At 41.7% G+C, this 12,556-nt stretch overlaps 1 protein-coding gene across 2 annotated transcripts in view; it reads left to right on the forward strand.

Annotated features, from left to right (window-relative positions):
• Positions 1 to 9,101: 9,101 nt before the first annotated feature.
• The window catches only part of OBI1 (ORC ubiquitin ligase 1), a 41,738-nt gene continuing 38,283 nt past the window's right edge, over positions 9,102 to 12,556 (forward strand). The window contains exon 1 of one of the 2 annotated variants that reach the window (XM_019654323.1): positions 9,102 to 9,257. In XM_019654323.1, the coding sequence (XP_019509868.1) occupies positions 9,186 to 9,257 (72 nt within the window). In that variant the 5' untranslated portion in view covers positions 9,102 to 9,185. The remainder of the gene's footprint in view (positions 9,258 to 12,556) is intronic. The other variant, XM_019654324.1, reaches the window with a different exon arrangement.

A 12,556-nucleotide genomic window follows, 5' to 3' on the forward strand; every position in this document is an offset into this window, starting at 1 on the left:
TTGGAACACCCTCCTTACTCACCTGATCTGGCCCCCAATGACATCTTTCTTTACCCAAAGATAAAGGAAATATTGAAAGAAAGACATTTGGATGACATTCAGGACATCAAGGGTAATATGATGACAGCCCTGATGGTCATCCAGAAAAAGAGTTCCAAAATTGCTTTGAAGGGTGGACTAGGCTCTGGCATCAGTGCATAGCTTCCCAAGGGGAGTACTTAGAGGTGACCATAGTGATATTCAGCAATGAGGTATGGAGCACTTTTTCTAGGATGAGTTCGTGAACTTAATTGTCTGACCTCATATAATCCTGTCCCAGGAAGTGGAGGGGACATCGAGTTTGGTGAACAGTATTATGATTTACCACAGTAATCACCACTAAAGTTCATAAAGTACAGAAATGATGTGTATTATCATTAAAATTCTGTAATTGCAGAAAGGGAGGTAGGAGGTTTGTGTGAGACCCTTAAAATAGCAGTCATTAGAGCAGTGGCTGGACACAGTAGGCCCTTGATACTTTTCTATGAAATTGAATTGAACTGAGATTTTCATGTGGGTTTCCTTTGAATTTAGTTCATTATAAAAACAACCTAGGTAGCATATTCACTGACATATATGGCATAATGATGCATGCTTTGAAGGATACTTTTTAATGCTAAAACTTTTATGGTTATAAAAGTAATATGTTTTATAGTTTAAGAAAAACATACGTAAGAAAAAATTATAAGAAATCAATCTAAATATGTATAAGTAAGAAAACATACAAAGAAGTAATAATAAGAAAAAAAAGTGTCTTAGTCTGCAGGTTGCCATAACAAAATACCATAGACTGGATGGCTTAAATAACAGAAATATATGTAACCACCATTCTGAGACTAGAAGTCGTCAGGGTGCCAGGTTTAGATGGGTTCTCTTCTTCATTTGCAGATAACCACAGTCTTGCTGTGTCCCCCACATGGGGTGTGTGGAGAGAGAGAGAGAGACAGAGACAGAGACAGACAGAGAGAGAGAGAGAGAGAGAGAGAGAATAAATGACAATTTTTTTTTTACAAAGCAGCAGTCCTATCAGATTAGTGTCCCATCTTTATGACCTCATTTAACCTTAATTGCCTCCTAAAGACTCTCTATCTACAGATACAGTCACATTGAGGGGTTTGGGCTTCAACATGTAAATTTTAGGGAGACACAATTTAGTGCATAGCAAAAAGTATAAACAAAATAAAAATAAATCATATTGCCCAAAGTTATATCAGGGGAGACTAGATTATGCTATGATAACATCTTAGTCACATATAATAATAAAGGTTTAGTTTTCTTTCAGGCTATTTGTCTCTCAAGAGTCAAGCAGGGGCTTGACTTCATGTTGCTTCGCTCTGGAACTGAGACTAAATAATGAAGCAGGAGCTGTCTTAAATGTAGCTGGTTACCATGGCAGATGAAGAGAGCTCTCAACAACCTCAAACAGGCAACAAAATGCTTCAGCCAAAAACTAACCAGATCATTTCTATTTGCATCTTGTTTGTAGAACCAGAGCCCTGTCACAGACACGAGGACTAACTGTGCACTCAGGAGGCAGGGACTTGGACATCACTATAAACAGTATTCGTGGCTACTGTTATAGGTTGAATGGTGTCCCTCCAAATTCATATTGAAGTCCTAACCCCCATTACCTCAGAATGTGACCTTTTCTCATAAATAAAACCATCACATATGTAATTAATTAAAATGAGGTCATACTGAAGTAGGGCAGACCCCCTAATCAAATATGACTGTTATCCTTATAAAAAGGGGAAATCTGGAAACAGACATGCACAAAAGTAGAACACCACGTGAAAATGAAGACAGAAATCAGAGTGATAGTGATGCTTCTATAAGCCAAGAAACACCAAAGATTGTCAACAAAGCAAGAAGGTTCAGCTAGGAACATTGAGACAGCCTTCCTGAAGAGGTGATCTTTAAGAAGGAGATTTAAGGATGGAGAAAACTTCAACTGGCAAAGATTAGGGAAGGCATTTTTTGCAGAGGAAATAACATGAACTATAGAGGTAGGAAAACACAAAGCTCAGGGAGAAGCATGGGACAGATTCTTCCCCACAGCCTTCAGAAGGAACCACCCCTGCCGACATGTTGATCTCAGACGTCCAGCCCCCAGAAATGTGAGACAATACATTTCGATAGTTTAGGCCACCCAGTTTCCGGTAATTTGTTATGGCAGCCCTTGCAAACAAATACAGCTGTCATTAAATTCAGTCTCAATGAACAGTAATACTTGTTCACTGCAAAACAATCTTCAATTACACTGTTAATTTATGGTGAATTCGAGTGCTTATTTGTTCATGCCCTTGCCCCCACTGGATATTCTCTTCTCTAGTCACAAAAGTTGAACTCTAATAAAATAGCCACACCTGCACGATTAAGCCATGCTAAAGAATGAGAGGGCTCTAAGAGTTCCCAGATAACTATGATTTGATCATTAACTTACCACAACTTCAAAATCATTTTGTGTATGTCATAGTTCTAAAGGGATCACATAATTTCATGGCCTTTTGGAATGGCAATCAGACCCAGCTACTTAGAAGGAGTCCACTGTGGCCTTGTGGAGGCCACTTCAAGTTTCTGAGGATAGAAGCCAGCACATTCTAATGGAGGAGATTAAGACAGTGGACGCAGTTGGTGGAGCAAGGGTGAAGGAAAGGTGCTTTTATGCTATGATCCGCCCAGCTGTTTCTGAGAAAATACCATTCATTACCTGTTTTGTGATGTGGGTGCACCTTTTCCTCTAGGTTGAATTTAAATGCTGTGTAGCAGAAGAGGCCATTACCCTACAGGGCTCTTGACAGTGGCCTTGCTATTCTGGACAGATCCTCCTATTTTTTGCAAACAAATATAAAAATGGTATGATGATTTGAAAATATCATTCTTAGGTAAGAATATATACACACACACACACACACTTGTGCTTTCTAATCCTAAAAACTGCTCAAATGAATTAATATATATTCTAAAATGGTGATATGGAAAAGAAGATAGAAAGGGCTAGAGACAGAGCTAAAGAAGAGATAGATTGCCAAAGAGTCAGCCATTCTTTGCTGAGATCCACTGTGTGCTCAGCACTGTTACACAGGAATATGCCACACATGGACCTTCTGTCTGGTTAGGGATAGATTTTTCAAACATGGAGAACCCATTAAAGGTGTCTGTGCCTCTGTGCATGTACTCCTGTATGAATTAGCTCACTACATAATTGGTGACTTACTCATATTATTTGTTTTCCTGCATTTAGACTATAAACTTCACCAGGACAGGGCTGGACCTGCCTTTCAACTTTTTAGCTTTAGCATGTGTCACAGTGCTTGACCCATGGTAGATGTTAAACAAGCGTTTGTAGAATAAATGCATGAGGGAAAAAAAAAAGGTTAATATAGAACATAAATGATAAAGAATTTGAAAGGCAAGGGGATTAAGAGGAGGCTAGAGTGGACAGGAAAAGCATCACGAAAGAGATGAAACTTGAGACTCGGTCATAATGAATGGTGTTAGGGGGAAAAGAAAGAAAAGTCATAGATCAAAGTGTTGAGGATAGTGACGTGGGGAAATGAAGCCATATCTTAAATAACACTTGTATTAAATGATTCAGCTGCTAAAACAATGAATGGGAGCGTTGAGTGTATAAAGAAGGTGTCTATGCCTTACCTAAAAGAGGGAATGCAACTTGGCAAGACTCTAGCCAGCTGCTGAGGACATGGCCAAGTGCAGGATGCCTTTGTGAGAGAGGTGCCCTCAGATAGAAGGCAATTATTTACAGGGTTTCAGTAAATAGGATGAAAACAGGGGCCGGACTTTGAGGTCCTATGAGAGGATCTTACCTTGCAAGGTCTGCTCACACCTAAATGAAGAGCAGGAGGAAACGGAATGTGCTCTGTCGGCAATTTAAAGACAAAAACAGTCGGGATCTCACAGCTGGGTTCTCTATTCTGTTACTCTGGCAAATCCCATTACCTCTCTGTTTAAGTGGTTCCTGTTACGATATTCCAGGAGATGATATTTCCTTCAGTTATTTTCTAGCAGTCAACACGCATTTGTAAAGTACCACTTAGCTTTGGCGGAACTAAAATATTATTTTTTAAATTACCTAATTTAAAACAATCATCCAATTTGCAATATTTTTAAATATTTAAAATTATAACTTGCTGTGTCACAATCCCAGGGGCTAACCAACAATAAGAGCATCCAAAAGAGAAATTACTGACGATAGACATTTTATGGTGGGAGAGAAGAGTTGGGTCATTTATAAAGTGGCTCATTAATAGTACAGTGGCTGGCACATCATTGGTAAGTCAATAAAATAGTTTTTGAATTAATAAATGCAGGCAGGGACCATGTTTGTCTTATTCACAGCTGTAGATAACCAACCATTAGACCAGTGTCTGGCACATAAAACATATTTATATTTTGGTGAAATAACAAACAACTAATGACATGTATTTATTTCTTTTGCAATCACTTATATTGTGATTACATACAAACTTGATGTGCAAATTCAGTATTAAAACCTCAAGTGCTACTCAAGAGGCTGGAATTTGGTGTCAAGCCAGTGCAGCATAACTTTTCTGCTGGAATGTAAGCTCCGTGAGAAAGAACTTTGTCTGAGTTAGTTGTTCCTTAATGTTTTTAATAAAAATACATTAAATAAATGAATGCTAACTTCCAGCAGTGTATTAAAAAAAAAAACTGTGCAAGACAACGCCAAGTTGCCCTGCTATAGTAATAAGCATTTTTCATGCCATGATCTTTAGATATTTTAGCTCAGAATTTCCAGCCTGTGAGAAGGCGGTACCATGCCTGATGTCCGTGCAACTGGGCCAGAACCTCTGATTAATTTTTAATACAACTTTTATGAGTTTTCTCAGTGTTAACCACAATCCAAGTGGGGGTGTATAAATTTAAAACAAACAAACAAACAAAAGATTGTCTTCAGGAATGAAAAATAAATGTAATCTGAAATCAATATTTATGAAGTTGTGATTAATTGACTGATGACCAAATGATTACAAAACGTCTGTCTGAAACATCTACTCAAATTTATTAGCTTTGACCAAAAAAAAATTAAAAAACAATCTGAACTGGGTCAATGAAAGAATAATGCATTCCTAATCAATTTTTAATAGCACTTAAGATTTTATATTTTTTTAAACTCGCTTTTAAATAATTTATCATAAAAATGAATCTGATTTAAACAAGGGGTAAAAGGTGTTCCATAGCTATTTGATGGTTTTCTTAGGAAAGAAATTCAATTATGACTGACTTTTTTATTACTGAATTACTTTATTAATAATCATACATCTTGCACTTACATGAAGGCATTGGGCCAACAATCTCAGACAGTACAAGTAAGATCGAGGATTTAGCTCGAATTCCACCATTAACTGGTGGTTTGCCTTATCTATGCCTCCATTTCCTCATCTGTGAAAGGAAAAGCCCACATAAAAATCCCTAAGATCCTTTCTACTTCTGAAAGCACATAATTCTAAGGATTTAGGAGGGTTTAGCCCATTCCAGGTGCTAAATCTGATAGAACTCTTAGGTCACAGGACTACCCGATAAGGCTGCTAAGAAGTTGAAAAAGAAAAGAAGCAGAAAGTTAGGGAGCCACGCAATCTTTGTTTTCCTATTAGAATAATGGCAACATCATTTAACAATTTTGGCCAGATAATGACTAAATGAACATGATTTGTCAAAAAAGGAAATGCCTTTCATAGAGCAGAGGAAAGACATAGTTCCTGGCCTTAAACCATCTGCATTATTAAAAGCAAAGCCTGGGCCGGCCGAGTGGCGCGATGGTTAAGAACTCGCTTGGGATGCCAGAGGGCCCCGGTTCGGATCCCACATATGAGGGCCAGTGACACTGCCCTCCAGCTAAGATGCTGAACAACAGCTCAACCTGGAGCTGGGCTGCCATGAGTTGCCGGCGACGGCGTAGGCTGCAGTCCCTGTGGCAGTGGGTTGCCATGGGCTACCGTGTGTAGCCAGCAGCCAGCGTGAGCGGCCAGCAGCCAGCGTGAGCGGCCAGCAGCCGCAGTGAGCGGCCGTCCAGAAGCCGGCGACTGATCTGCCTCGCCAGAGAAGAGCGCAATGATGGTGCCAACTTGGGCCAGTGAAGCAACATCCTCCACAACTAGATTGAAGAAGAAAACGACAGCAACTTGTCTGTTCCCCTTTCCCCAATTCCCCAGCACTGTTCCCATCCCCCCAATTCCCCAATAAAAAAAAAATCTTTTAAAAAAAAAAAAAAAAGCAAAGCCTGGGAATTGGCCTGGAATCAGTCTAGATCTAGAGAGAGTCCTAATCAGCTGGTATTGCTAAGTGTATCATTCAGATGTGAGCGTGTGTGTGTGTGTGTGTGTTTATCTACAAAGCATTAGTGAACAAAGCAGATATGCTATTGTATGATTCTATTTGTGCTTATCACACAGTAATATATGAATTAAAATGTTGATAAGGCTATGTTCTAGAATGTTAATAGTGATTACCACACAGGACAGAGAGATGAGGCATAACTATAGAGGAACTTCTACTTACTATTTTATATATGTATAAATGGCTTAATTTTCTTAAGATGAGCCTTATTATTTTTACAGTTAGCAAAAAGCAATACAGTCTTCCACTCCGAAGTAAAAAAACAAGTAAAGACAATGTTTTAAAACAGCCTGGGTCTGTAATAAAGGTACTTTGTAGCTAAAGAAAATATTGTGGTTTGTGGAATAGTCACTTAATACCAGATACTAGATAAATCAGATACAATCCCTGACCTCAAGAAACAGACGGGTCTGGTGTAGGGGCAAACACATCAACAATAAACTATAATACAATGTGATCAGCACAGAAATATATGGATCACATAGATACATGGACAGAGCATTGAAACAGCACTGAGAAGCTATGACTATTACAGTAAACATGGAAAGAGATGCTGGAAATAGTCTATATCAGGGGTCGGCAAACTTTTGAGATGGAAGAGCCTCCAGGGGTCAGCAAACTGCGGCTCGTGAGCCACATGTGGCTGTTTGGATACATACATGTGGTTCTGAAGTAAAATTGAAAATGAAAATAAAACTATCATAGTTTCATTCATAATATTACTTTAAATTTTCCTTATTTGTAAAAATATATTTATGGCTCTTGAATCATTTTTAAATTGTTGTGAGGGACAAGATTGGCTCTTCCAGGGGTCAGCAAACTTTTGAGATGGAACGTACCCAAAGAGCCGCATGTGACTCACGAGCCGCAGTTTGCCGTCCCCTGGTGTAGATTGTAATATTCTACTTGAAGTGTAGGTTATGATTTTTAAAATTTATCTTTGTGACTGAGAACACTAATCACCAGGATGGTTAACAAGAAACAAACTTGCCTCAGTAGCAATGGAAAAGCCTTTAAAAAGAAAATTGTCCTCAACGTATCTTCCTGCTGCACCATTTCCAGGGAGGCATATGAGAGGCAGGACATTCTCAGTCCTACATCTCATTCAGAGGATGGGAATGACAGGCCCTAAAATGCTACCTTAGGTATAAGCAAGGTTGAGAACAGGGAACGGGCAAGATGAGAATAGGGGAGAACACAGTAAGATGGGGAAACCTGAATGACACTCGAGCTTTCTCAATCTGAAGCCTGAGATCTATAGCCAGGAAATATGAAAGACGCATTAGCTAACATGTGAATTCTAGTCCCCACATAAATAGGACTTCTAACAGCCAGGAAATAGCCAAACCAGATGACTTTTAGGCCAGGCATTCTGAAAAAAGTGACCATTAAACAATCAATATTATTATTTTGCTCATTCTCCAATTCCAAGTACATGATAGTCTCCAATTCCTAGGAAATGAAGTTACTGAGCTGTCTGCAAGAATTCTTACTGTCACCTGTGAGCCGATTTTGAACTGGGCTTGGGCTTCTTCAAGTGAACTACTAGATACTCCAATCTCATTGTCTGTTCCTTTTATGGACATGGTAGTAAGCATGCATTCACCTCATTTAAAACACACACGCACACACACACACAGAGTTTACCAAGAAGGAAGCAAAGAAGCAGAGAGGTTAAATAAATTGTCTGATGCCAGGAGATCCAGGAAATTGTTCCGACAGGGATTTCTACCCACACAGTCCAGGTCCAGAACCTATTTCTTTTAACCAGGAGGCTGCTTCTGTGATAATGCTGCCACTTTTCCCAGAAAGATTAGTAAAAGTAGTTCCACTGGTTTTGTTTTGATAGTATTTGTTTGCATAAGTTGATCACATTGGCTCTTCCTCACTTAACGTTGCAGTTAAATTCCTAATCTGTTATATTCAAGATTCATTTAGGAACTTTTATTAGAGTTTTCCTTTTACAATCTCATATATTCTCCTTCAGAGTTCAACAGCACAGTGGTGCATTTCATCTCCAACCTTGCACCTTTTGAAATACAGGCTTTAAACTCAAGTGCTTTCGGGGACTGTGGATGGCTCGCACTATTTGCAGCGTCCTCACCTGTGGGTGTTAATCAGTCTGTGGTTCTTTTTAATCTCGTTTTAATAGATAGGAACCACAGAAGGGCCAGCAGTGAAAGCGTGTCTTCAGGAAAAGCTGCGATGAAGTGTATCCAAAGCGTCTCCTGCACAGATCAAGAGACAATCTCAGTTTATTGTTTTTAAGTGACATTATATCATTTAAGGATACAAACAGAGCGGAGTGTGGCAAAGTTGTTTTGAATCATTAAAATGTAGAGATCGTCTTTTCTCTTTCTGTTTTGACTGCAGCTGTGTGTTTGCAGACTCTGTAGGGAGCGATTCGGGGATTTAACATCGCCTTTACTTACCTTCCTCTGCCCTCACCACTATTACTCTTTCATTTAAATTTTGAAGATCCTCAATAACCCGTAGTAAACCGCCTTCCCTTTCAGGCTCTGGAATCTTGCAGCTCCTGAACAGGAGAAAGTTTTTTTGTTGTTGTTGTTGTTTTTTTTAATGAAAAGAATGAAGCTAGAAAGGGCACCACCTCGGCGGCCGCGCGTTTCCAAAGCGCGCTTGCTCGGGTCCGCCCCCGGAGGAGCGTGGCCCTGCCGGGCCGCCGTAGCCGGCCTCGCGCGGCCCCGGTCGCAGCCGGGATCCGCCGTCGGCGGGACTTCCGTGTTGGCGGGATTCTGAACGCTGCCATGGCTCAGACCGTGCAGAACGTTACATTGTCGCTCACTCTGCCCATCACGTGCCACATTTGCCTGGGGAAGGTAATGGGTGATTCCGGGCACCGGGTAGGAAGGCGCTCGCCCGAGCCGCGGGCGGTCTCGGTGCGGAGCGGGGACACGGCGTGCGGCGCCGAGACGGGCGTAGACGCTCAGCAGCCGGGCTCTCCTCCGGCGACGGGAGGCCGCGCCCTGGAGGAGGGAGTGCGGGAGCGCGCGGTGATTAATGGGCTCGTCTGTGCGCCTTTCGGAGGAGGATGACAGCGGCCTGGGCTTGGAGGGCAGGGTGGCGAGGCGGCTCTGCCACCCCCGGCGTCCCGGCTACCGAGGGCGGCCTCGGCCTGCCGGCGCCGACGCCCACGATGACCCGGTCAGAAGCGAATCGCAACGATGTGTTGACGCCCCTGTGCAACCCCGTGCAGCGCGGCGTGAAGCCCATGAAAGCCCGTCTCCTGGAGACCTCCCCTAAGGCCCTTTCGTCCCCTCCACACCTAGGACGTTCCTTTTACTGGGCCTGCAGTGCTCGCTGGGGGAGCTCCCATTTCCAAGGTCCTTCTCTTTGGCTGAACCCGACCTTGAATGGCCTTTGCTCTGGGCTCAGAAGGTGAAAAGTAAATAGAACGTGTCCCCGAGTGGTGGTTACAATGAGAAGTGTGGTCGTTAATTCCAAGAACGGATCAGTCACGCGATGGAAGCCCCTCTCTGGGTGATGCAGAGTGTGCCTCAGATGTTGGTGAAACGAGGTGGAGAAAGTTTTGAATTGGAAATGGAGTTTTGAATGTGCTGTTGCGTTCGTCTCTCCTTTTCCTTTGTGCCTCCCATTCGGTTTTCCAAAGAGCATTTCTGTACCGTGTACATCCAGAAGGGAGATGATACTGTGCACAACCAGATTTTTTTTCCCACTCTGAATTTTTTTTTTTTTTACGTTTGTGGTCTGTCTGTGTGTTTACCCCCAAGTGCAGACCGAACCTACAGCTGCAGACTTAGAATTGAGAAATACAAACTTTATAGAGCAAACATTGGAGTGCCAGCCAATACGATCAGCTGCCTTCGGTGTTTGGGGCTCTGTGTGAATTTACTAAGTTCAAGGAGTACTAGGAAGTCAGGCTTGGAAGCAACTAGTAACTCTTGATACCAGTCAGAATGAAATGCCAACAAAATGTGCTATGAGAGCATATAGGGAATGGCTTGATCAGTTCCGATTGGAGAGATCAAGGATGGGCTGGTGGCGGGTGGTATTTGAGCTGGCATTTGCTACCACCACCTGTGTACATGGCTGGGCGGAGGAGGAGATGATGTATGTATTTGCTACAATTTACGTTTTTTGGCCCTTGACAATGAAGTGCCCACAAGTATGTGTTAAGTTCTGAGAGAATTTCCTTAAAGGCTGATAAAAAATATCCCTGGGGAAATAAATTTCACTTGGTCTTCGTTGTATACCTTATATCTAGTTTCCATTAGTTAGTAGGTTGCCTTTTTCAGTTGTGTTGAAAGTGCGTTCTCCCTGGTTGATTTTCCTTACCTATGCTTTTGGTGTTCAACAGAAAATCATACCTAGTAGACTGTAGTGATTTGCAGATGACATAATGCTTCTGTATGCATCTCATTATTTCATTCACTCCTCTCACCAGCGCTGTGAGATAGAAGGGGCTGATTTCCCCATTTTTTAGATAAGACTAAGGCTTAGTCAGGACTTTAAACCTCTATTGCTACCATTGTCTTGAGTAGATTACTTCTTAAAAACTCACTCAAGCTCATCCATAATAGCAGACCCTTTCAGTGTCCTTTTTTTCTCCCTATATTAGCTGTATTCTAAAATTAAGTATGATAATAAAAGATTAACAATTTGTAAACAGGCGTTTTTATCTGTCAGCTATGAAGGCGGAAAGGTGTTGGGGTTGAGGACCTGAATTCTGTGTTCATACTGCATGAATTCTGATCTAGGCTCTTCCACCTATTAGTTGTCTGACCTTGCATAGGACAAGTTACTGATCTCTCTCAGAGCATCTTGCTTATCTGTAGAATAGAAATGGCAGTAGTATCCAAGACCCATCCTTGTGTTTTGGAGAGGATTAAATGAAGTAATTCGTATGTAGTGCTTAGCATGAAGTCTGGCACATAACAATATTCAATAAGTGTTAACCTATACTGTGGGCACTGAGGCAGGCCCTCAAACTGAGGAAACCAGCCTTTTCTAGTAACCGTTCTTCCCATTTGCTTTGTGAGGCCATTGTACAGACTGGATGGTTTGCATTCCTGACAGAGGGGGCGACCTGTTTCCTCTGGGAATTGCCACAGTATAACCAGGGGTTTTAACTGGTTCCATATGGCTGTTGCCTTTTGTATAGTTGAAGCAAATCTGATTTGCTTGTGCTCCTCACCCTCCCACACACAGCTGTATTTGTGGGGTACTGGAGATGGCTTGGCTTCAGCATCTCCAGCCACCTCTGAGATCCGCCTTAAGGTCCTTCTTGCCCATCCTCTTTCAGATAATGATTCTTGTGCTGCCCTGGCTGCCTTATGTCTCAAAATCTTGCCATCAACAATCTTCACTTTTGATTGTTCAATAGAATTAGGGGCCATTATTTCCAGAGGGCCACTATGGGGGCAGGAAGGTGTATATTACAGTAAAAGAGATGGGGGTGGGGGGGCACTGAACCTGAAGAGATAATACAGATACCGATTGGGATGGAGGGTGTGGAAGAATGAAGAGGAAAGAAGTCATGGAGACAGTCAAGTATGCACATGATCGGTGCTTTGTTTTTTGAATACAAATGTAGTGCTTAAAATTGTAAAGTTGAGACATTTTGCATTTACTACCTCTGTCTCTACCTTAGTCTTAAAGGTAAATTCTCTCTGCCCATTAATGTTTATCAACCTTGCCAATATTGTAAGAGCTCTAAGTGGCAGTTAGGTACAGATCCTATGGGATGATTTATGGATAACATTTCCTTGCCTGTTTCTCCTTAACTTTTTCCCATGCCTTGGACTAGTGACCCAGCAGAAATAAAGGAATGGCCTAGCCCAGGATATGTTAAGTGACATTTTGGTACTCCCCCCAGAATGCTGCAGACCAGTTTATCTCTAGATAATTCCAGGTATTTATCTCATCAATTAGGATGAAAGCTGAAACCAAATTGTTGTTGCATGTAATACTCTTATTGACCATGTCTGTGTTTTGCCATGACAACCAAATGTGGGCCACAGTTTTATGAAAGGATGAATTATAGATTATAGGGTTAGTCTTTCTGCATCTAGGACTGCCCCCCTCAGGCCCATTCCAGTGAGAAGAGCCCACTTTCATACCTTGCTTTGTCTTCTTTCCTCCCCCCTCCTCCTCCTCC

Source organism: Hipposideros armiger, unplaced genomic scaffold (genome assembly GCF_001890085.2).
Source record: "Hipposideros armiger isolate ML-2016 unplaced genomic scaffold, ASM189008v1 scaffold_219, whole genome shotgun sequence".
Classification (NCBI taxonomy): domain Eukaryota; kingdom Metazoa; phylum Chordata; class Mammalia; order Chiroptera; family Hipposideridae; genus Hipposideros; species Hipposideros armiger.